The 26,427-nt window shown below is 45.5% G+C and overlaps 1 protein-coding gene across 4 annotated transcripts in view; it reads right to left on the reverse strand.

Annotated features, from left to right (window-relative positions):
- LOC143767177 (uncharacterized) overlaps positions 1–26,427 on the reverse strand; it is an 81,275-nt gene that overhangs the window by 12,201 nt on the left and 42,647 nt on the right. For 3 of the 4 annotated variants that reach the window (XR_013213678.1, XM_077255269.1, XM_077255271.1), the window contains exons 13-14: positions 3,231–3,491; positions 130–234 (exon numbers count right to left, since the gene is read on the reverse strand). Coding sequence is in view for 3 of the 4 variants with exons in the window: in XM_077255269.1 (XP_077111384.1) it covers positions 152–234; positions 3,231–3,491 (344 nt within the window). In the remaining variant the exon portion in view is untranslated. The remainder of the gene's footprint in view (positions 1–129; positions 235–3,230; positions 3,492–26,427) is intronic. The other variant, XM_077255272.1, reaches the window with a different exon arrangement.

Raw genomic sequence — 26,427 nt, forward strand, 5'->3', positions numbered from 1 at the left:
TAATTTAAAATAATAAAAAAACATTAAAATTGAATTGACCATTAAAACTACACATGCACAATCTTGTTGTATTCATGATACACACCCATTTCCAGAAAATCTGAAAAAAAATAAGACGTTGGTCTATACCTGGGAAGTAATGGTGTCTTTCTTATTGTTTTTTTCTCTGTGTATTGGCTTTGTCTGCATTAAATATGGCAGGAAGCATTTCTGATTCACTTCTCAGCAACTTCACTGAAAATTGTAAAAAAACCCAAAGTTAACTAATTATTTAATATTAAAAAATAAACAGACTTCATTATTATGGGGGATGTATTGACTATATTTTTAACTATTTAAATGTAGATACTACGCATGCTATACATATATTTCTTTTTTAAGTCTCTAATGGTACATTGTAGTAATTCTACATTCCGTAATTATGAGAGTGTTCATCATGCTCAGCTGCTATGATCATGGTTTCAGCAGCCACACAGACAATAAGAATTAATATACCAGAGATGTCTATTAATTTCTATAAAGAATTTTCTATCCATGCAGGACTTGTGCAAAGGTCATTGTGCAGGGAGGAGAGCCGTGACAATCACCTGCTACCTTTCATTGTTATGACATTAAAGTTGTTATTATCCAGCAATAAACACCCAAAGGTGTCCTCAGGTGAGTAAATATGCTGGAGGAGAAAGCGGAATAAGACATAACTACAAAAAACTTGTGTAAAGCTGGAGTTACACTAAACGACTTACCAACGATCACGACCAGCGATACGACCTGGCCGTGATCGTTGGTAAGTCGTTGTGTGGTTGCTGGGGAGCTGTCACACAGACAGCTCTCTCCAGCGACCAACGATCAGGGGAACGACTTCGGCATCGTTGAAACTGTCTTCAACGATGCCGAAGTCCCCCTGCAGCACCCGGGTAACCAGGGTAAACATCGGGTTACTAAGTGCAGGGCCGCGCTTAGTAACCCGATATTTACCCTGGTTACCATTGTAAAAGTTAAAAAAAAACAGTACATACTCACATTCTGATGTCTGTCACGTCCCCCGGCGTCCACAGGGTTAAAACTGCTTTCGGCAGGAGTGCTGCTAATGCACGCGCTGCTGCCGAGAGCTTCCCTGCACTGAATGTGTCAGCGCCGGCCGTAACAGCGGTGACGTCACCGCTGTGCTCTGCTTGGATCTGGCAGAAAGGAGAAGTATAAGCCCTTCTTTTTATATCTACCCTTACTTATGAATCATTTTTTGACTTTTTTTTTTTTTTTTTCAAAATTGAAAAAACTAAATTGCCATACAAAACTACCGTAATTGGTTACTCTGAAAAAAAACACTCTGTATTAAAAACTCTTAGGCTACTTTCACACTAGCGTTAACTGCAATACGTCGCAAATGCGTCGTTTTTGCGAAACGCCGCATCCAGCAAAAGTTTTTGCTGGATACGTTGTTTCGTCATAGAGTAACATTAGCGACGCATTTGCGACGCATTTGCGACGCATTTCCAAACGGTGAATGCGTTTGGCGGCGTTTGGGCGTATGGTAGCGGTCCGTCGGGAAAAAAAAACGCTACATGTAACGTTTTTTGCTCCCGACGGTCCGCTTTTTCCGACCGCGCATGCGCAGTCGGAACTCCGCCCCCACCTCCCCGCACTTCCCCGCACATCACAATGGGGCAGCGGATGCGTGGGAAATATGCATCCGCTGCCCCCGTTGTGCGGCGGAGAACACACTAGCGTCGGGAACGTCGGCCCGACGCGCAGCGACGGGTTGTTCCCGACGCTAGTGTGAAAGTAGCCTTACATGAGTATTTATATTAGGTGAAGTTAGGCCAAACATTAAAAATTGTCCATTTCGATTCAGACAAAATGGATGACTTTTCAAATTTGTTAACCATCAGTATGCCATCCGTATGTCTGTCTTTTACATCCACTTTATACAGAAACAATTCATAATATTGGCCAAATACAGTTTTCTATGTTAATGCTAGCAATGGATCTGTAAAAATGGATGGTGCCTGTATGACAACCATTATTTTATCACATCCAATGAGATTAATGGGCAAGTCTGATCCGAAAAGCAGATCAGAGTATTGCATGCGGCGATTTATAAATACTCGGGCCATTGGTCTGTATGTAGAAACGTTCATGTGAAGTAGACCATTGACTTGCATTGATCCGTGTGTACGCTCCCCGATTTGCATACAAATAAATAATACACTCATCTGAAGGAGCCCTTACAAGCATGTATGGCCACGTCTAGCTGGAAAATTATGTGCAGCTCTCAATATTTTGCTCCTCTGCTTTGATGCTATTGTCCAATATTTCAAATTTAACTGAGAAATATACAGCTAAATCTTCTATGTGTGTCTGTGGCGGAGATCCTCTCACCCCCAATTGTTACTAACCCAAAAACAAATAAATGCTGTAGAAGCGGTAACGACACAAACAACACAGGGTTGTATAAACTCTGCCTGCTTAACCAAGCCCACTCTCAGCTCGGTCACCTCATAAAAATGGAAGAGATCAGCAGGAAACCAAACCCATGTTCTCTGCAGATTTTTTAAATGCCTGAGAAACTCCCCAAATTGTATACACTAAAAAACCATGTGATCAAGTTAATCACTCGTTTCTAAATTTAATGTTACTTTCAAACACTTATTTAAAGGGGGTATTCCACTTCTGGGGACATTAGTATTTTTTTTTATATATTTCATTAAAAAATTTCCACCGTTGGCTTTTTGCTCTGAGGTCATACATTAGCAGAAATTAGTAAAAAAAATTAATGGATAAAAGTTTGACACGCTTGCCATTTGACCGTCAGAAAGAGCTCACGGAAGGATTCTCAGTACTGATGAGCGAGCATGCTCGGATAAGGTGTTCTCCCAGCATGCTCGTGTGTTAACCGAGTGTCTTCAGCGTGCTCGAATAATATGTCTCGCTGCTGTTCTACAGCTGTAACACATGCAGGGATGGCCTAACAACAGACAATCCCTTCATGTGTTGTGGCTGTCAAACAGCAGCAAGGACACAAACATTTTTCCAGCACACCGAAGACAATGTTAGCACCCGAGCATGCTCAGATAACACCTTATTAAAAACTTTTTTTTTATAATAAAAAATACATGCATTGAAGTAAAAAAAAAATAAAGTGTTCTCGAAAAAGAATAACCCTTTTAATTCATAATTTGCTTTATACTTATAAGACAATTGAATGGATTTTACACAATTAATTGATATACCCCTTATTATTTTCCTCCTAATTGAGGCAAGGCGCCACTGTTCCCTCGTCTTCAGGTCAGAGTAACGCTTTTGAATCTGACGCTTGCTGTGCATGGTCCCGTATTTGTCGTACAGCAGATTAGACAACTGATTCAGAACTCCACTCTTCTTTCGATGTACATGGCCAGCAGTTGTGTTCTCATACCCCTGCTCGTCCAAAAACTGAACCATGTCTATTAATTCATTCTTACTAAAAGGTTTGGCCCTTAACTTTTTGGATTCTGTATTAAAAAAAAAAAAAAGAAATGAGGTGTGACCAATTTTAAAGCATTAACTTTTATTTAATGAAAAAAATATCCAACAAATTATTTTTCCACGCATAAAGAAAAAAGCAGATTTCAGAAATCTCCAGAAATTGACCATCTTATTGACAAGCAAACTATGAAACACTTGCAAGACTAACAAATCTAAGTATCCTTCTCTATTCTGCCATATGTACCATGTTGTTTACTATTGGTGAGCCATGCAGGTAAGAGTGGCCTAAAAAAACCTGACGCATTAGCCCAGTGGTCCCCAGCTTTTCTTTCTTCAAAAGTTAAAACAAAAAGGAATCTGCCAGCAGGTGTTAGCTATGTAATCTGAGAGCAGCATAATGTAGGGGCAGAGAGCCTGATTCCAGGGATGGGTCACATGCTATCATCTAGCTATAGTTTGAATACAATCCCTGATCTATCAACAGGAGATTACCAATGCAAGACTAGGTGTCGCATGCCAAGCAGTCAAGCTAATATGTGTATCCCCATACCCACCACTGATTTCACTTTGAACTGTGAAACATTGTCACTAGCCACATTCTATAGTAGAGGCCAAAGCCATTATTATAACATAATGTAAGTAAGATGATTGTGATACAACCCACAAGTTACTGTGACACTCAAGTCACAAACATCAAAATCATTAGGATTTTCTACCAGCAGCCATCTCTTACAGTATGCTGCAATGTAGCAGTTTTTGGCTGCATGATGTGTGTCACAACCTAAGTCACTGTGTAACCCCAGCTTTCATCCCCTTTCAGACGAGCATATTTCTCGCCCCCTATATGGACAGCAATGAGTGGACTGGCTGTGGGACTCCTGACCTGAACAAACAGGAATCAATGAGGATGATCGCTGGTGGCTAGATACCCACTGTAGGTCTATACATTGCTGACCATATACGGAGCGTGAAATATGCTCATCTGAACCCGGATTTAAACAAATTTCTAGGATTAGGAAAAAAGAAGGTCTGTTTTCTAGAAACACCACCACTTTAATCCATGGGCTGTTTATCATGCAGCATACCTCTGTTCCTAAGCTTGGAAGCCTATTAAATTATTAAAATTATTAGATCACCAAAAAGAACAAGGTATGTATACAGTTACACAGTTATATTAGTACAATGTACTAATTCATCAGTGAGATTTAGGATTAATACTTCCAATAGGTGGCACAATAGTTCAAGTCATCTTCCTCTCTAAAGAGGCAATTTACATATTTAATTTCCCAGAGGAGCATTGCGCGGCCTATAAGAATCCCTACACTGGCATGTCACTCTCCACAAAAATAGTCTTATAACTTTCAGTGGTCTGCTGCAGCCTTAGAAGACAGACAAATCTCAGGGTCCGGCGAGCCGAGCCACAGGTTGGAGATATACTCAAGCTACTTACCGGTAGCGGTGTTTTTCAGGAGCTCATGACAGCACTAACGAGCACTAACGAGAGAGGGGATCCGCCCTTCAGGGACAGGAAACCTACAGAGATAAAAGGGAGGCACCTCTCTCCCGCATCAGTTGGATTACAGAGCATGAGAGGACCTCCTTGGTTAGTAGCACATAAATAATTTACACATTTCACCCTGTGACTAAACGTAAAAAATTTATATCAATAAGTGGTGATAAGCCATGCCAGCATAAAGGGAGGGAATATAGGAGTGCTGTCATGGGCTTCTGAAAAACACCGCTACCGGTAAGTAGCTTGAGTATTCAGTCGCCATGACAGCACTAACGAGAGAATTACAGAGAAAAGAGTCTAAGGGCTCATTTCCACTTGCGAGAATAACGGACGAGTGCAATCCGACAAAAAATCGGATTGCACTCGGACCAATGTTTTTCAATAGGTGACATCTCATTTGCATTTTTTTTCTCAGCCGAAATCGGACTGAGAAAAAAATCGCAGCATGCTGCGATTTGCTGCGAATCTCGGACGAGACTCGCCAATGCAAGTTAATGGGTGCGAGAAAAAAAACGGACGGAATACGGACCATCAGTTTTCCGTTCGTTTTTTACAGATACCTTACCATTCTGTGGCATACAACACTGTAAATGATTGTCAAAAAATAGTTGCAGAGAAAAAAAACGGATTGTATACGGATGTCATACGGATGGTGCGATTAAAAATTGCATTGCACTCGCATGACAATCGCATACTTTGCATCCTATTTTTTCGGTCCAGATTACGGACCGTTTTTGTTCTCGCAAGTGGAAATGAGCCCTTAGGGAGGGACTACTGCTTCCAGCACCCTTCTACCAAACTTGAGATCGTTGGAGCCACCCAGATCTAATCTATAATGCTTAAAGAAAGTAGATGGAAATGACCATGTGGCTGCCTTACATATATCCTGTCATGTCGGACGCTGTTCATACCAGGGCGTTCGACAGACAGCGGTAATTCCGCTTTTGTCCACTATGTGCTCAGTGGCGTCGGCTAGATTTTATCTAGCTGGTCCGGGGTTAATTTAGCTGGTGCTCGGATTGGAAGCTGGGCCACGCCCACTGCCTTTAAATAGTTCTTCTGAACATTGGGTGTCGCCGATTATAGCTTCTGTCTTCTGCGATGTTATCTCGGTCTGGAGTGGTGAGCTGGTAGTTGGAGTATCGTTGCTGGTGGTGTATTTTCCTTTGTCTTATTTTCTTCTTCCCATATTTGTATTTGTTTTGCCCTTTGCACTTATAGTGTATTCCTGAGTGACTGCAGCGTGGTGTATATTTTCCGTTATCCTTGTCTGTGCTTACTGTGGGTACTGGTTAGAGGTCTCTTCACTGGGTGGCTGGGTGGTGGTTTCAGCCTAGGGTTGAAACAGGAGATAGGGCGAGGGTGGAGCCCCAGACATGCAAACCATCAGTGTAAACTCTGGGTAGAGGGTCAGTCAGGGTTTCCCTAGTTTTCAGGGAAATCGCAGGGGCCCGGGTTATTTGCTCTTTCACACCTAGGTCATTATAATCGGCCTTAAAAACAAAAAAAAACAAAAAAACCAAAAAAAATAAAGGGGGTTTCCTTTTTTTTGTTTTCTCATGGATCCCATGACTTCCATAACCCGCCAGTTGAGGGCGCTGTTCCTACAGGTCACTGAGTTGAGGGGGGCAGTGCAGCAACAGGGACTTGCAATATCTAATGTGCAAGCTGGAGCGACAGGTAGAGTTGCTGAGCCTAAGATTCCTTTGCCTGAAAAATTTGCTGGGGAACGCAGTAAATTTGTTTCTTTTCTTGAAGCTTGCAAACTATATTTCCGTATGCGCCTGATCTCCTCGGGTAATGAGGCTCAGCGTGTGGGTCTGGTGTTGTCATTGTTAAGCGGGGATCCCCAAGCATGGGCGTTTTCTTTGCCATCTGATTCTGCTGCATTTGACTCTGTGGAGTTTTTTTCCTCTCTTGGAAATATTTACGATGAACCTGACAGAATGGCTCTAGCAGAATCTAAGATACGCACTATTCGCCAGGGGGAGCGAGTTGCAGAGGATTACTGTTCTGAATTTCGTCACTGGGCGATCGATACACAGTGGAATGATCCAGCGCTGCGGAGTCAGTTTATTCATGGGGTTTCTGGAAGGGTTAAAAAAGCCCTTCTGATGTACGAGACTCCTACTTCTCTAGATTCTGCTATGAGTTTGGTTGTCCGCATTGATCGCCGTTTGCGTCAGGGGGAGCATGAGACACCGCCTATGGGAGAGGGTTTAGGTTCACGTGTGGTTGCTGTAGGTGAGCCCACGGAGCCTATGCAAATTGCAGGGGTGTCACATGTGAAGCGTCGAGTGTTATGATCCGGTGGCCTTGGAGCCGCATGAGACCTTCTCTGGAGAAGGTGGTACCTGTACAGACCGCAACCCTAAACTGACACCGCAACTAGAAGTAGCCGTGGGGTGTACCTAACACATCCTAGACACCTCGACACAGCCGGAGGACTAAATAACCCTATAGATGGAAATGGGAATTCTATCTTGCCTCAGAGCAGAAACCCCAAAGGATAGGCAGCCCCCCACAAATATTGACGGTGAATATAAGAGTAAAGACACACACAGGCTGAAAACAGGATTTAGCAAAAGAGGCACTTCTAGCTAAATAGTAAAGGATAGGACAGAGTACTAAGCGGTCAGTATTAAAACTCTGAAAATATCCACAGCCGAAAATACAAAAATTCCACATCTAACTAAAGACATAGAACGTATATCTGCATCTCCAGAGAATCCAGCATGACTGAAAAAATCCAAACAAGTCTAAGCTGGACAAGACAAAACAATAAATTGTTCTGAACTGAAAAGCACACTGCATGTGTGCTGCAGGAAAATAAACCAGACACTTATCTTGGCTGAATTGGCAGCAGAGCAGAAGGAACCAGAAAGGGATGCAAACCCTCCAAGAACAATGGACAACTGGCACTGACTAATGAATCCAGCACACCTAAATACCGAATAGAGCTGCAATCAGCAGAAACACCTGCCCTGGATTACAACCCAGAGACAACTGCACTATCACAAACAACCACCAGAGGGAGCCCAAGAGCAGAATTCACAACAGTACCCCCCCCTTGAAGAGGGGTCACCGAACCCTCACCAGAGCCCCCAGGGCGATCAGGACGAGCCAGATGAAAGGCACGGACCAAATCAGCAGCATGGACATCAGAGGCAAAAACCCAAGAATTATCCTCCTCGCCATAACCCTTCCATTTGACAAGATACTGAAGCTTCCGCCTCGAAAAACGAGAATCCAAAATCTTCTCAACCACATACTTCAACTCCCCATCAACCAACACAGGGGCAGGAGGATCAACAGAGGGAACAACGGGCACCACATATTTCCGCAATAAAGATCTATGGAAAACATTATTGATGGCAAAAGAGGCCGGAAGGGCCAAACGAAAAGAGACCGGATTGATAATCTCAGAAATCCTATAAGGACCAATAAACCGAGGCTTAAACTTAGGGGAAGAAACCTTCATAGGAACATGACGGGAAGACAACCAGACCAAATCCCCAACCCGAAGCCGGGAACCAACACGCCGACGACGGTTAGCTAAACGCTGAGCCTCCTCCTGAGACAACACCAAATTGTCCACCACACGAGCCCATATCTGCTGCAACCTGTCAACCACAGAATCCACACCAGGACAATCAGAAGGCTCAACCTGCCCTGAAGAAAAACGAGGATGAAAACCAAAATTACAAAAGAAGGGCGAAACCAAGGTAGCCGAACTAGCCCGATTATTAAGGGCAAACTCGGCCAATGGCAAGAAAGCCACCCAATCATCCTGATCAGCAGACACAAAGCATCTCAAATAAGTTTCCAAAGTCTGATTAGTTCGCTCGGTCTGGCCATTTGTCTGAGGATGAAATGCGGAGGAAAAAGACAAATCAATGCCCAGCCTAGCACAAAAGGCTCGCCAAAATCTAGAAACAAACTGTGAGCCTCTGTCAGACACAATATTCTCCGGAATACCATGCAAACGAACCACATGCTGAAAAAACAACGGAACCAAATCAGAAGAGGAAGGCAATTTAGGCAAAGGTACCAAATGGACCATCTTAGAGAACCGGTCACAAACCACCCAGATAACAGACATCCTCTGGGAAACCGGAAGGTCTGAAATAAAATCCATAGAAATATGCGTCCAGGGCCTCTCAGGGACCGGCAAAGGCAAAAGCAACCCACTAGCACGGGAACAACAAGGCTTAGCCCGCGCACAAGTCCCACAGGACTGCACAAAAGAACGCACATCCCGTGACAAAGAAGGCCACCAAAAGGACCTACCAACCAAATCTCTGGTACCAAAAATACCAGGATGGCAAGCCAACACAGAACAATGAACCTCAGAAATCATTCTACTAGTCCATCTATCAGGAACAAACAGTTTCCCCACTGGACAGCGGTCAGGTTTGTCAGCCTGGAATTCCTGAAGAACCCGTCGTAAATCAGGGGAAATGGCAGAAAGGACCACCCCTTCTTTCAGAATGCCAAAGAGTTCAAGGACCTCAGGAGAATCAGGCAACAAACTCCTAGAGAGGGCATCAGCCTTAATATTCTTAGAACCCGGAAGATACGAGACCACGAAATCAAAACGGGAAAAGAAAAGGGACCATCGAGCCTGTCTAGGATTCAGCCGCTTGGCAGACTCGAGGTAAATCAGATTTTTATGATCGGTCAAGACCACAATACGGTGCTTAGCTCCCTCAAGCCAATGTCGCCACTCCTCAAACGCCCACTTCATAGCCAACAACTCCCGATTGCCGACATCATAATTGCGTTCAGCAGACGAAAACGTACGGGAAAAGAAGGCACACGGTTTTATCAAGGAACCATCAGAATTCTTCTGAGACAAAACGGCCCCTGCCCCAATCTCAGAAGCGTCAACCTCAACCTGAAACGGAAGAGAAATGTCCGGTTGATGCAACACCGGGGCCAAAGTAAATCGGCGTTTAAGCTCCTGAAAGGCAGAGAAAGCCGCAGAGGACCAATTCATCACATCAGCGCCCTTCTTCGTCAAATCGGTCAAAGGTTTAACCACACTGGAGAAGTTAGCAATGAAACGGCGATAAAAATTAGCAAAGCCCAAAAATTTCTGAAGGCTCTTCACGGATGTGTGCTGAATCCAATCATGAATGGCCTGAACCTTAACCGGATCCATCTCAATAGATGAGGGAGAAAAAATGAAGCCCAAAAAAGAAACCTTCTGCACTCCAAAGAGACACTTAGACCCCTTCACAAACAAAGCATTATCACGAAGGATCTGAAATACCATCCTGACCTGCTCCACATGAGACTCCCAATCATCGGAAAAAATCAAAATGTCATCCAAATATACAATCATGAATTTATCAAGATAAGTCCGGAAGATGTCGTGCATGAAGGACTGAAAAACAGATGGAGCATTAGAGAGCCCGAATGGCATCACAAGGTATTCAAAATGGCCTTCGGGCGTATTAAACGCAGTTTTCCATTCATCCCCCTGCTTAATACGAACAAGATTATATGCCCCCCGAAGGTCAATCTTAGTAAACCAACTAGCCCCCTTAATCCTAGCAAACAAATCAGAAAGCAAAGGTAAAGGGTATTGAAACTTGACCGTGATCTTATTGAAGAGGCGATAATCAATACAGGGTCTTAAGGAGCCATCCTTCTTAGCAACAAAAAAGAATCCCGCTCCCAACGGTGAAGAAGATGGCCGAATATGCCCTTTCTCCAAAGACTCCTTAACATAACTCCGCATGGCGGTATGTTCAGGCACAGACAGGTTGAAAAGTCGGCCCTTAGGAAACTTACAGCCTGGAATCAAGTCAATAGCACAATCACAGTCCCTATGCGGTGGAAGGGAACTGGACTTGGGCTCATCGAATACATCCTGAAAATCAGACAAAAACTCAGGAATTTCAGAAGAGGAGGGAGAGGAGATTGACATCAAAGGAACGTCATTATGAACCTCCTGACAACCCCAACTAGTCACAGACATAGACTTCCAATCCAACACAGGATTATGTACCTGCAACCATGGAAAACCCAGCACAATAGCATCATGCAAATTATGCAACACCAGAAAATGACAATCTTCCTGATGGGCTGGCGCCATACACATGGTCACCTGTGTCCAAAACTGGGGTTTATTTTTTGCCAAAGGTGTAGCATCAATGCCCCTTAAAGGAATAGGATTCTGCAAAGACTGCAAGGGGAAACCACAACGCCTGGCAAATTCAAAGTCCATTAAGTTCAAAGCGGCGCCTGAATCCACAAACGCCATGACAGAAAATGATGACAATGAGCAGATCAGGGACACAGATAACAGAAATTTAGGTTGTACAGTACTGATGGTAACTGAACTGGCGATTCTCTTTGTACGCTTAGGACAGACTGAAATAACATGAGAAGCATCGCCACAATAAAAACACAACCTATTCTGACGTCTGAATCCTTGTTTTTCTGTTCTAGACAGAATCCTATCACACTGCATAGGCTCAGGACAACGCCACAGCGCGCACAGCTCTGCGCTCACGCAAGCGTCGATCAATCTGAATGGCCAGAGACATAGAATCACTATAGACCGACAGGCGTGGGAAACCCCACCATAACATCTTTAACGGATTCAGAATGACCCTTTCTGAAAATTGCCGCCAAAGCATCATCATTCCATTTAGTCAGCACAGACCATTTTCTAAATTTCTGACAATACAATTCTGCCGCCTCTTGACCCTGAGAAAGGGCCAACAAGGTCTTCTCCGCTTGATCTACAGAATTTGGTTCATCATATAATAATCCTAGAGCCTGAAAAAAGGCGTCTACATTAAGCAAGGCCGGATTCCCAGATTTCAGGGAAAATGCCCAATCCAGAGGATCGCCACGCAGCAGGGAGATGACAATTTTAACCTGCTGAATGGGATCACCAGAGGAATGAGGTTTCAGAGGAAAAAACAGTTTGCAGTTGTTTTTAAAACTCAAAAATTTGGACCTGTCCCCAAAAAACAAATCAGGAGTAGGAATCCTAGGCTCTAAAACCGGAGTCTGAACAATATAATCTGCAATACCCTATATTCTAGCAGCAAGCTGGTCTACACGAGAAGCTAATCCCTGAACATCCATACTAGCACAAGACTCCACAGCCACCCAGAGGAAAAGAGGGAAGGAGAGACAAAGCAGACTACAGAAAAAAAATGGCTCAACACCCTTCTTCTGAGATGCATTTAACTCATTGTTGGCCAGTTGTACTGTTATGATCCGGTGGCCTTGGAGCCGCATGAGACCTTCTCTGGAGAAGGTGGTACCTGTACAGACCGCAACCCTAAACTGACACCGCAACTAGAAGTAGCCGTGGGGTGTACCTAACACATCCTAGACACCTCGACACAGCCGGAGGACTAAATAACCCTATAGATGGAAATGGGAATTCTATCTTGCCTCAGAGCAGAAACCCCAAAGGATAGGCAGCCCCCCACAAATATTGACGGTGAATATAAGAGTAAAGACACACACAGGCTGAAAACAGGATTTAGCAAAAGAGGCACTTCTAGCTAAATAGTAAAGGATAGGACAGAGTACTAAGCGGTCAGTATTAAAACTCTGAAAATATCCACAGCAGAAAATACAAAAATTCCACATCTAACTAAAGACATAGAATGTATATCTGCATCTCCAGAGAATCCAGCATGACTGAAAAAATCCAAACAAGTCTAAGCTGGACAAGACAAAACAATAAATTGTTCTGAACTGAAAAGCACACTGCATGTGTGCTGCAGGAAAATAAACCAGACACTTATCTTGGCTGAATTGGCAGCAGAGCAGAAGGAACCAGAAAGGGATGTAAACCCTCCAAGAACAATGGACAACTGGCACTGACTAATGAATCCAGCACACCTAAATACCAAATAGAGCTGCAATCAGCAGAAACACCTGCCCTGGATTACAACCCAGAGACAACTGCACTATCACAAACAACCACCGGAGGGAGCCCAAGAGCAGAATTCACAACAGTCGAGCCCCTGAGCTCAGGAAGCAGGGAGCCTGTTTTTACTGCATTAAGACTGGTCATTTTATTAACATCTGTCCTCTGCTGTCTAAAAAAAATGCAACGGCGGAAAATTTCTAAGCTCAGAGGGTGTGGAGGAGATCAATCTGAGCTTATGTATATCCTCCATGGTGGTTTCTCAATGCATGCTCCCTGCTAAGGTTATTATCGCTGGCAGTGAGCTGCCAATTACTATTTTTGTGGATAGTGGTTCAGCCACAAATCTCATTGATGAGGAGTTTGCGCGCACTTCTGGTTTTAAGATCGAAAAACTGCCTCATCCTATTCGCGTGGTCACCATCAATGCTGCTCCTCTCTCACAGGGGGAGATTACTGATTTGTGGCTGAGGTAAAACTCGACATTGGGGTTCTACATTCCGAGCAGGTTACATGTAAGGTGCTCAGGAATCTTCCTGCTCAGGTGGTTTTGGGTTTTCCATGGTTGTCTATGCACAACCCAGTAATTGACTGGAAAACTCAGGACATAATTCAGTGGAGCGAGTTCTGCCAGGAGAATTGCCTGGCCACATGTGTGTCTGCTGTGACTTCAAGCGTTCCGGAGTCACTTCTGGATTTTGTGGATGTGTTCTCTGAGAAGGGTTGTTCAGAGTTGCCGCCACATCGCCCCTATGACTGTTCTATCAGGTTTAAACCAGGGGCCAAATTGCCTAAAGCAAGGATGTGCAACATCTCCGGTCCGGAGAGACAAGCGTTAAAGGATTACATTGCTGAAAGTTTGAGCAAAGGGCACATCAGGCCTTCATCCTCGCCTGTGGCAGCAGGGTTCTTATTCGTGAAGAAGAAAGATGGCGGTGTGATGTAGTGACCCCTGTAACAGGTAGGGGGCGCTGCATGGTCTCCCCGGTGTGTGCACGGAGTCGTATTGAGGCCATGAGGATCGACCTGCAGTGATGTCAGGATCACGTGACCAGCCCAGGTGATCCATTACTGTGGGTGTGGTTACAGGTACATCACCTGACCAGGGTGTGGGTCACATGGTCTTCTGTGTGGTTCCTGTGTGGGTCCAGTGTTTGATCTGAATGGTCCAAGTGCAAGGTCCTGGAAGCCTGTGTAGGAAGACCTGGGAGGAGGCTTCCTGGAAAGCACATGGCTTGGACCTGGTGGCCTGGGTGTTGGACTAAGTCCTGAATAGCACCCAGACAGGCCACATGCCTCTGTGTTGGACGGTCCCAGGTGGGATGGACGTTCTGAAGAACACAGTGTGATCATGGTCCTGGACAGTCTGTGTTAGAAGCTCCTGTGAGTGGAGTCTTCTTGGAGCACCTGAGAGACTGTGGACCTGGATGATCGGTGTTGGGGAAGCTACCGGCCTTCGGAGGCTCTGGACTGATGTGTGCCGGCCCGGCAAGTTGGTGAACCCCGTTAAGCAGTTTCCCCAGGAGAGAGGACTGACAAGGAGTCAGCAGATGGAGCAGGAGCTCCCATAAGGTACCTCCATAAGCTGTTGGTGCTTGTAACCTGAACTGTGAGGTAAACCCACGGCAACTGGTCAGTGAGGACCAGCGTGTTTAGTGTCCGTGAGTCAAAGCCGTAAATGAAGTGTAAGTTAAAGCTGCAAGTTTATATCACCAGTTGGTGCCGGTTGTGTTTCATGAGATGTACACAATGAACTGTGCATAACCCAGTTTATGAGGCATAATAAACCGCATGGACTGTTTTGTTTTAAAAACCCGTGCCCGTGTGCTGAATATCGCGGCCAAGCGATTGTCCCCCAATACACTCAGTAAGAGTAGTCTTACAGGCGGATTACGGCCGTGTTTGGATTTCAGGGAGTTGAACCAGATTACGGTTTGTGATCCATACCCTATGCCACCAATACCAGATTTGATCAACCAGGTAGCAGGTGCTAAGTGGTTCACCAAGCTTGACCTCAGGGGGGCGTACAACCTCATAAGAGTCCGTCAAGGTGATGAGTGGAAGACGGCTTTTAATACCCCTGAGGGTCATTTTGAAAATTTGGTGATGCCATTTGGGTTGACTAACACACCTGCAGTGTTCCAACATTTCATCAATTATGTGTTTTCGCATGTTTTGGGGAAATTCGTTATCGTGTACCTAGATGACATTCTCATATATTCTTGCGACCGTGATACTCATTTAGATCATGTCAGGCAGGTGTTACAGCTTCTCAGAGAGAATAAGCTGTATGCTAAACTTGAGAAATGTGTATTTTCTGTTCAAGAGTTGCCTTTCTTGGGTTATATCGTGTCTGTTTCTGGTTTTAAAATGGACGCCGCTAAGGTGCAAGCGGTGCTGCATTGGGAACGGCCTGATAACCTGAAAGCACTTCAGCGGTTCCTTGGGTTTTCTAACTACTATAGGAAATTTATCAAGGATTTTTCCATCATTGCTAAACCGCTAACTGACATGACTAAAAAGGGTACCAATTTCTCCGTTTGGCCTGAGGCTGCTGTGCGCGCATTTGAGTTTCTTAAGAACAGTTTTGTTTCAGCCCCCATTCTTGTGCAGCCAGACGTATCAAAACCTTTTGTTGTGGAAGTCGATGCGTCTGAGGTTGGTGTGGGGGCGGTACTGTCACAAGGCTCATCTTTGAGTGATTTGCGTCCATGCGCCTATTTTTCCAAGAAACTGTTGACCGCCGAACGTAACTACGATATCGGCAACAGGGAGTTGTTGGCTATCAAGTTGGCCTTTGAGGAATGGCGACACTTCTTGGAGGGGTCTGTTCATCAGGTACCTGTTATTACCGATCATAAGAATCTGCCGTATTTGGAGTCAGCCAAGCGTCTGTCCCCCAGGCAGGCTCGCTGGGCATTGTTTTTCACGCGGTTCAATTTTGTTGTCACTTACAGACCGGGGTCTAAAAACACTAAGGCAGATGCTCTGTCCAGGTGTTTTCCGGGGGGAGAACCTCGGGAGGATCCAGTACCCATCCTCCAAAAGGGTGTTGTGGTTTCAGCTCTCACTACCGAGGTTGAGGCTGAGATTGCCGAGGCTCAGGAGGAGGTACCATCTGAGCTTCCCATCAACAAATCTTTTGTACTGCTTCATCTCCGCTTAAAAGTTTTGGCGGAGCATCATGATGCTGTCCTGGCTGGCCACCCAGGGGTTAGAGGTACCTTGGAGTTGGTGTCACGTCGGTTTTGGTGGCCCAAGATCCGACAGGACGTGGTCTCATACGTGTCAGCTTGTACCACGTGCGTTAGGGCTAAGACGCCCCGCTCCCGTCCTGTTGGCACACTACTTCCTCTTGAGGTACCTAGTATGCCATGGACGGAAATTTCCATGGATTTCATCACTGATTTGCTCTCCTCAGCTGGGAACACGGTCATCTTGGTGATTGTTGATCGGTTTTCAAAAATGTCGCACTTTGTGTCTTTGCCTTCGTTGCCTAACGCTAAGACTCTAGCTCAGGTATTTGTGCAGGAGGTGGTCAGACTTCATGGGGTTCCGTCTGACATTGTGTCTGATAGGGGTACTCAGTTTGTGGCAAAATTTTGGAAAGCATTTTGCTCACGGCTGGGGATCAAGTTGTCTCATTCTTCGGCGTTTCATCCTCAGTCAAATGGTCAGACTGAGCGTATGAACCAAAATTTGGAACAGTACTTAAGCTGCTTTGTCTCTGATAACCAGGAGGAGTGGTCTACGTTCCTTCCTTTGGCTGAGTTTGCCATCAATAATCACCGCCAGGAGTCGTCTGGGGAATCTCCGTTTTTTTGTGTTTACGGGCTACATCCTCAATTTTGTACTTTGAGTCAGAGGGGCTCTTCCGGCGTTCCGGAGGAAGACCAGTTAGGAGCACAATTGTCAACAGTCTGGAGGAGAGTTAAACAGCGCCTGTTGAGTGTTGGTGCTAGGTACAAACGTGTGGCTGACAGTAGGCGTGTGCCAGGTCCGGACCTGAGTGTGGATGACTGGGTGTGGTTATCCACAAAAAAACATAAGACTCAAGATACCATCCCTTAAATTGGGTCCAAGGTTTATTGGTCCATTTAGGGTCGCCGCCGTCATTAACCCTGTAGCGTACCGATTGGAGCTTCCTACGGTGTATAAGATACACAACGTGTTCCACAGATCGTTGCTAAAAAAGACGGTGGGTCTTGTGGACGCGACACCTATGCCTTCTCCAGTCTTGGTGGATGGTAATTTGGAATTTGAAGTCTCCAAGGTGGTTGACTCTTGTGTAGTGCGCCGCACTTTACAGTACTTGGTTCACTGGCGTCTTTATGGGCCTGAGGAAAGGTCCTGGGTTTTCAGTCGTTGGTTTTAATTCTTTGTTTTTTATTCAGGTTCTGGTCCCTAGTGTTGTCTTCTTTCACGTGGTCATTCACTTCCTTCAATGTTCCTGTGATGTCACACAGCGTCATTATATTGTCACTTAACATTATATATGTTTTTTGTATACTAGAGAATATTCCCTTGCATGTGTCTAGTAATGTTATGTAGTATTGTAGCAGGTTATATTGTTGTAATCTATTCATTTATGCACATTTTATATTTTTATATATCTATTATAGTACACATGTTTGTCCTACGTGTTTTGCGGTTTTCTAATTTATGCAGCGCTATGGTTACCATTTTTATTGGTTTGCCATTGCCTTATTTAAAGCATGCTGTTCGTATTTTGCATTATGCACTTTATTCATTTAGCATATATACATCTGCGGGTGTTAGTTTGCATCCCAATAATTGGTCACTAATGTTTTTTTCCTTTCAGCTTAAATTTCATCTTATACACTTCACCCTATATGCACCTTTTCTGTGGCTGTATATGTACATCCCTATATGCTTCACTGAAGCCTTCTTTTCCTTTTTTCAACTTCATATTTTTCATATATTCACTGACAGTGGCGCTATTTGTTGGTTCTTTATTCGCCACGTCTAGGTACACACGCGCTTACGTTGCTAAGTTACTGCTATGCAGCGGCGCTGGTTTACCAACCTGACCTCCTTTTACGTCACTTGTTCACTTTACGGCCGGTCACCCGGAAGTTTTCCGCTAAACGGCCGCTGCACTTATCATAATACGGCCTAATTGGCTCTCCATTTCTTGTTTTATTTTGATTTTTTATGGTGCAGTGTCCCGCACGATACTACATGGGCGGCTTGCTTTTTGGTTCTTTGTGGATGCATCCTTCTGCTCGCAGTATTATTATCGCCATGGCAACGACACCTTCCGGTTTTCTAGCGCTAGCGTTGTTCAGCTGTGTACACTTCTGTGGCCATCTATCACATATAAAAAGGTACCTGTCCAACGTCTATCCACCCCTGGACGAAGCATTTCCTTGCGAAACGCGCGTCGGGTGTGGTGGACTCCTGGTTCTTCTCCTCCATCTGGGTAAACACTTGTTTATTAGGCATTTTAGCGGTTAATTGTTAGGCTATGGCGTTTTCTATACTGCTCACAGACCGGTGTATATGGCTTATTTAACCTTGTTACTTACAATTTTGTACACACTGGTTCTGTGTGCAATATTTAGGCTATTTTATACGTCTCTGTCTTCTTACATATTGACGCCAATTTATATGCCTTGCCGCTTTATTTAGTATACCTATTTCCCATTTGTGTATTATATTGTCACACTAAGTGCTCATATATGTTTTATTGTTACCTTCAGGTTTTTTTGTCCACCATTGTTCTGTGTTTGTTGTGTCTCACCCTTGCCTGGTTAGGCAATTTTATGACCACTTTGTGGTCTTTTTATTATTAATAAAGGATTTTTTATACGTCAGTTTGTGTGTGGTGCCTTTTTTTGTAGGTGTTTAATTACTTTACAGTACTTGGTTCACTGGCGTCTTTATGGGCCTGAGGAAAGGTCCTGGGTACCAGCCTCGGACGTTCATGCGGACCGGCTGGTCAGTATGTTTCACCGCCGTCATCCGGACAAGCCGGGTCCTATAAGCCATGAGGGCCCTGGGGTCCCTCGTAGAAGGCGGGGTACTGTCATGTCGGACGCTGTTCATACCAGGGCGTTCAACAGACAGCGGTAATTCCGCTTTTGTCCACTATGTGCTCAGTGGCGTCGGCTAGATTTTATCTAGCTGGTCCGGGGTTAATTTAGCTGGTGCTCGGATTGGAAGTTGGGCCACGCCCACTGCCTTTAACCCCTTCATGACCCAGCCTATTTTGGCCTTAATGACCTTGCCATTTTTTGCAATTCTGACCAGTGTCCCTTTATGAGGTAATAACTCAGGAACGCTTCAACGGATCCTTGCGGTTCTGAGATTGTTTTTTCGTGACATATTGGGCTTCATGTTAGTGGTAAATTTAGGTCGATAATTTCTGAGTTTATTTGTGAAAAAAACGGAAATTTGGCGAAAATTTTGAAAATTTTGCAATTTTCACATTTTGAATTTTTATTCTGTTAAACCAGAAAGTTATGTGACACAAAATAGTTAATAAATAACATTTCCCACATGTCTACTTTACATCAGCACAATTTTGGAAAGAAAATTTTTTTTTGCTAGGAAGTTATAAGGGTTAAAATTTGACCAGTGATTTCTCATTTTTACAACAAAATTTACAAAACCATTTTTTTTAGGGACCACCTCACATTTGAAGTCAGTTTGAGGGTTCTATATGGCTGAAAATACCCAAAAGTGACACCATTCTAAAAACTGCACCCCTCAAGGTGCTCAAAACCACATTCAAGAAGTTTATTAACCCTTCAGGTGTTTCACAGCAGCAGAAGCAACAAATAGGGGAAAAATTAACATTTAACTTTTTAGTCACAAAAATGATCTTTTCGCAACAATTTTTTTATTTTCCCAAGGGTAAAAGGAGAAACTGGACCACGGATATTGTTGTCCAATTTGTCCTGAGTACGCTGATGCCTCATATGTGGGGGTAAACCACTGTTTGGGCGCACGGCAGGGCTCGGAAGGGAAGGAGCGCCATTTGACTTTTTGAATGAAAATTTGGCTCCAATCTTTAGCGGACACCATGTCGCGTTTGGAGAACCCCCGTGTGCCTAAACATTGGAGCTCCCCCACAAGTGACCCCATTTTGGAAACTAGACCCCCCAAGGAACGTATCTAGAAGCATAGTGAGCACTTTAAACCCCCAGGTGCTTCACAAATTAATCCGTAAAAATGAAAAAGTACTTTTTTTTTCACACAAATTTTCTTTTAGCCTCAATTTTTTCATTTTCACATGGGCAACAGAATAAAATGGATCCTAAAATTTGTTGGGCAATTTCTCCTGAGTACGCCAATACCTCATATGTGGGGGTAAACTACTGTTTGGGCACATGGTAAGGCTCGGAAGGGAAGGAGCGCCATTTGACTTTTTGAATGAAAAATTATCTCCATCGTTAGCGGACACCATGTCAGGTTTGGAGAGCCCCTGTGTGCCTAAACATTGGAGCTCCCCCACAAGTGACCCCATTTTGGAAACTAGACCCCCCAAGGAACTTATCTAGATGCATAGTGAGCACTTTAAACCCTCAGGTGCTTCACAAATTGATCCGTAAAAATGAAAAAGTACTTTTTTTTCACACAAAATTTTTTTTAGCCTCAATTTTTTCATTTTCACATGGGCAACAGGATAAAATGGATCCTAAAATTTGTTGGGCAATTTCTCCTGAGTACGCAGATACCTCATATGTGGGGGTAAACCACTGTTTGGGTGCACGGCAAGGCTTGGAAGAGAAGGCGCGCCATTTGACTTTTTCAATGGAAAATTAGCTCCAATCGTTAGTGGACACCATGTTGCGTTCGGAGAGCCCCTGTGTGCCTAAACATTGGAGCTCCCCTACAAGTGACCCCATTTTGGAAACTAGACCCCCCAAGGAACTAATCTAGATGTATAGTGAGCACTTAAAACCCCCAGGTGCTTCACAGAAGTTTATAACGCAGAGCCATGAAAATAAAAAAATATTTTTCTTTCCTCAAAAATGATTTTTAGCCCGGAGTTTTTTTATTTTCCCAAGGATAATAGGAGAAATTGGACCCCAAATGTTGTTGTCCAGTTTGTCCTGAGTACGATGATACCCCATATGTGGGGGTAAACCACTGTTTGGGCGCACGGCAGGGCTCGGAAGGGAAGGCACGCCATTTGGCTTTTTGAATGGAAAATTAGCTTCAATCATTAGCGGACACCATGTCGCGTTTGGAGAGCCCCTGTGTGCCTAAACATTGGAGCTCCCCTACAAGTGACCCCATTTTGGAAACTAGACCCCCCAAGGAACTAATCTAGATGTATAGTGAGCACTTAAAACCCCCAGGTGCTTCACAGAAGTTTATAACGCAGAGCCATGAAAATAAAAAAATATTTTTCTTTCCTCAAAAATGATTTTTAGCCCGGAGTTTTTTATTTTCCCAAGGATAATAGGAGAAATTGGACCCCAAATGTTGTTGTCCAGTTTGTCCTGAGTACGATGATACCCCATATGTGGGGGTAAACCACTGTTTGGGCGCACGGCAGGGCTCGGAAGGGAAGGCACGCCATTTGGCTTTTTGAATGGAAAATTAGCTTCAATCATTAGCGGACACCATGTCGCGTTTGGAGAGCCCCTGTGTGCCTAAACATTGGAGCTCCCGCACAAGTGACCCCATTTTGGAAACTAGACCTCCCAAGGAACTAATCTAGATGTGTGGTGAGCACTTTGAACCCTCAAGTGCTTCACAGAAGTTTATAACGCAGAGCCATGAAAATAAAAAATTATTTTTCTTTCCTCAAAAATGATTTTTTAACCCACAATTTTTTATTTTCCCAAGGGTAACAGGAGAAATTGGACCCCAAAAGTTGTTGTGCAGTTTCTCCTGAGTACGCTGATACCCCATATGTGGGGGTAAACCACTGTTTTGGCACACGTCGGGGAGCGGAAGGGAAGTAGTGACGTTTTGAAATGCAGACTTTAATGGAATGCTCTGCGGGCGTCACGTTGCATTTGCAGAGCCCCTGATGTGCCTAAACAGTAGGAACTCCCCACAATTGACCCCACTTTGGAAACTAGACCCACAAGGGAACTTATCTAGATGTGTGGTGAGCACTTTGAACCCCCAAGTGCTTCACAGAAGTTTATAACGCAGAGCCGTGAAAATAAAAAATGTGTTTTCTTTCCTCAAAAATATTTTTTTAGCCCAGAATTTTTTAATTTTCCCAAGGGTAACAGGAAAAATTTGACCCCAAAAGTTGTTGTCCAGTTTCTCCTGAGTACGCTGATACCCCATATGTGGGGGTAAACCACTGTTTGGGCACATGGCGGGGCTCGGAAGGGAAGTAGTGACGATTTGGAATGCAGACTTTGATGGAATGGTCTGCGGGAATCATGTTACATTTGCAGAGCCCCTGATGTGCCTAAACAGTAGAAACCCCCCACAAGTGACCCCATTTTGGAAACTAGACCCCCCACGGAACTTATCTAGATGTGTGGTGAGCACGTTCAACCCCCAAGTGCTTCACAGAAGTTTACAACGCAGAGCCGTGAAAATAAAAAATAATTTTTCTTTCCTCAAAAAAGATGTTTTAGCAAGCAATTGTTTATTTTCACAAGGGTAACAGGAGAAATTGGACCCCAATATTTGTTGCCCAGTTTGTTGTGAGTACGCTGATACCTCATATGTGGGGGTAAACCACTGTTTGGGCGCACGTCAGGGATCGGAAGGGAAGTAGTGACATTTGAAATGCAGACTTTGATGGAATGGTCTGCGGGCGTCATGTTGCATTTGCAGAGCCCCTGATGTGCCTAAACAGTAGAAACACCCCACAAGTGACCCCATTTTGGAAACTAGACCCCAAAAGGATCTTATCTAGATGTGTGGTGAGCACTTTCAACCCCCAAGTGTTTCACATAAGTTTATAACGTAGAGCCGTGAAAATAAAAAATAATTGTTCTTTCCTCAAAATTATGTTTTAGCAAGTAATTTTTTTTTTTTGCAAAGGTAACAGGAGAAATTGGACCCCAATAGTTGTTGCCCAGTTTGTCCTGAGTACGCTGGTATCCCATATGTGGGGGTAAACCACTGTTTGGGCGCACGTCGGGGCTTGGAAGGGAGGGCGCACCATTTGACTTTTTGAACGCAAGATTGGCTGGAATCAATGGTGGCGCCATGTTGAATTTGGAGACCCCTGATGTGCCTAAACAGTGGAAACCCCTCAATTCTAACTTCAACACTAACCCCAACACACCCCTAACCCTAATCCCAACTGTAGCCATAACCATAATCACAACCCTAACCCCAACACACCCCTAACCACAACCCTAACCCCAACACACCCGTAACCCTAAATCCAACCCTAATCCTAACCCTAATCCCAACCCTACCCACAACTGTAACCCCAACACAACCCTAACCCTATCCTTAACCCTAACCACAAGCCTAATCTTAACCCTATTTCCAACCCTAGCCCTAATTCCAACCCTAAGGGTACCGTCTCACATAACGATTTACCAACGATCACGACCAGCGATACGACCTGGCCGTGATCGTTGGAAAGTCATTGTGTGGTCGCTGGGGAGCTGTCACACAGACCGCTCTCCAGCGACCAACGATGCTAAGGTCCCAGGTAACCAGGGTAAACATCGGGTTACTAAGCGCAGGGCCGCGCTTAGTAACCCGATGTTTACCGTGGTTACCAGCGTAAAAGTAAAAAAAACAAAACGTACATACTCACATTTCGGTGTCCTTCAGGTCCCTTGCCGTCTGCTTCCCGCTCTGACTGAGTGCCGCCATACAGTGAGAGCAGAGCGCAGCGGTGACGTCACTGCTGTGCTGTGCTCTCACTTTCCGGCCGGCAGACAGTCATAGCGGGAAGCAGACGGCAAGGGACCTGAAGGACACCGAAATGTGAGTATGTACGTTTTTTTTTTTTTTTTTTACTTTTACGCTGGTAACCACGGTAAACATCGGGTTACTAAGCGCGGCCCTGCGCTTAGTAACCCGATGTTTACCCTGGTTACAAGTGAACGCATCGCTGGATCGCTGTCACACACAACGATCCAGCGATGACAGCGGGAGATCCAGCGACGAAAGAAAGTTCCAAACGATCTGCTACGACGTACGATTCTCAGCAGGGTCCCTGATCGCTGCTGCGTGTCAGACACAGCGATATCGTATGGATATCGCTGGAACGTCACGGATCGTACCGTCGTAGCGACCAAAGTGCCACTGTGAGACGGTACCCTAACTCTAATTCCAACCCTAACCCTAAGGCTATGTGCCCACTTTGCGGATTCGTGTGAGATTTTTCCGCACCATTTTTGAAAAATCCGCAGGTAAAAGGCACTGCGTTTTACCTACGGATTTACAGCGGATTTCCAGTGTTTTTTTGTGCGGATTTCACCTGCGGATTCCTATTGAGGAACAGGTGTAAAACGCTGCGGAATCCGCACAAAGAATTGACATGCTGCGGAAAATACAACGCAGCGTTTCTGCATGGAATTTTCCGCACCATGGGCACAGCGGATTTGGTTTTCCTTAGGTGTACATGGTACTGTAAACTTGATGGAAAACTGCTTCGAATTCGCAGCGGCCAATCCGCTGCGGATCCACGGCCAATCCGCTGCGAATCCGCGGCCAATCCGCTGCGTATCCACTGCCGATCTGCTGCGTATCCGCGGCCGATCCGCTGCGGATCCGCTGCATATCCGCTGCCGATCTGCTGCATATCCGCGGCCGATCCGCTGCCGATCCGCTGCGTATCCGCTGCCGATCCGCTGCGTATCCGCGGCCGATCCGCTGCGGATCCGCGGCCGATCCGCTGCGTATCCGCTGCGGATCCGCTGCGTATCCGCTGCGGATCCGCTGCATATCCGCTGCCGATCTGCTGCGTATCCGCGGCCGATCCGCTGCCGATCCGCTGCCAATCCGCTGCCGATCCGCTGCGTATCCGCTGCCGATCCGCTGCCGATCCGCTGCGTATCCGCGGCCGATCCGCTGCGGATCCGCGGCCGATCCGCTGCGCATCCGCTGCCGATCCGCTGCGTATCCGCTGCCGATCCGCTGCGGATCCGCTGCCGATCCGCTCTGTGTGCACATGCCATAACCCTACCCCTAACCCTACCCGTAACCCTAACCCTACCCCTAACCCTACCCCTAGTTCTAACCCTAGTTCTAACCCTAACCCTAGTGGAAAAAGAAAAAAAAAAATTTCTTTATTTTATTATTGTCCCTATGGGGGTGATAAAGGGGGGGGGGGGTTATTTATTATTTTTTTTATTTTGATCGCTGTGATAGAACCTACCACAGCGATCAAAATGTACCTGTAAGGAATCTGCCGACTGGCAGATTCGGCGGGCGCACTGAGCATGCGCCGGCCATTTTCCAAGATGGCGGCGCCCAGCGAGGAGACGGCCGGACACCGGGAGGATCGGTAAGTATGAAGGGGTGGTGGGGGGGGTGATCGGAGCACAGGGGGGGTAATCGGAGCACAGGGGGGGTGAATACTAACAAGGAGGGAGCGGACAGGAGGACGGGGGAGCCGGCAGGCGGACGGAGGGGACCGGACCCCATAACAGAGGCCTGGGGGGGCGATCGGTGGGTGTGGGGGGGGTCACGTGAATATTTCCAGCCATGGCCGATGATATTGCAGCATCGGCCATGGCTGGATTGTAATATTTCACCAGTTTTTTAGGTGAAATATTACAAATCGCTCTGATTGGCAGTTTCACTTTCAACAGCCAATCAGAGCGATCGTAGCCACGGGGGGGTGAAGCCACCCCCCCTGGGCTGAAGCACCACTCCCCCTCTCCCTGCAGATCGGGTAAAATAGGAATTAACCCCTTCACCCGATCTGCAGGGACGCGATCATTCCATGACGCATACGCTGCGTCATAGGTCGGGAAGGCACAGACTTTCATGACGCAGCGTATGCGTCAAAGGTCGGGAAGGGGTTAAATAGTTCTTCTGAACATTGGGCGTCGCCGATTATAGCTTCTGTCTTCTGCGTTGTTATCTCGGTCTGGAGTGGTGAGCTGGTAGTTGGAGTATCGTTGCTGGTGGTGTATTTCCCTTTGTCTTATTTTCTCCTTCCCATATTTGTATTTGTTTTGCCCTTTGCACTTAAAGTGTATTCCTGAGTGACTGCGGCGTGGTGTATATTTTCCGTTATCCTTGTCTGTGCTTACTGTAGGTACTGGTTAGAGGTCTCTTCACTGGGTGGCTGGGTAGTGGTTTCAGCCTAGGGTTAAAACAGGAGATAGGGCGAGGGTGGAGCCCCAGACATGCACACCATCAGTGTAAACTCTGGGTAGAGGGTCAGTCAGGGTTTCCCTAGTTTTCAGGGAAATCGCAGGGGCCCGGGTTATTTGCTTTCACACCTAGGTCTCCTGTGACATATCCTCAATCGACACCCCGACCTTTCTGCCCAGGAAGTCGCCATGGCCCGAATGAGCTCTTATGCCTTCCGGGACTTCTAGGCCACCTGCTGAATAAGCCAAAGAAATCGCTTCCCTAATCCATCTACCTAAGGTGTTTTTGGACACCCTAAACCCTT

This window comes from Ranitomeya variabilis, chromosome 4 (genome assembly GCF_051348905.1).
Source record: "Ranitomeya variabilis isolate aRanVar5 chromosome 4, aRanVar5.hap1, whole genome shotgun sequence".
Lineage (NCBI taxonomy): Eukaryota > Metazoa > Chordata > Amphibia > Anura > Dendrobatidae > Ranitomeya > Ranitomeya variabilis.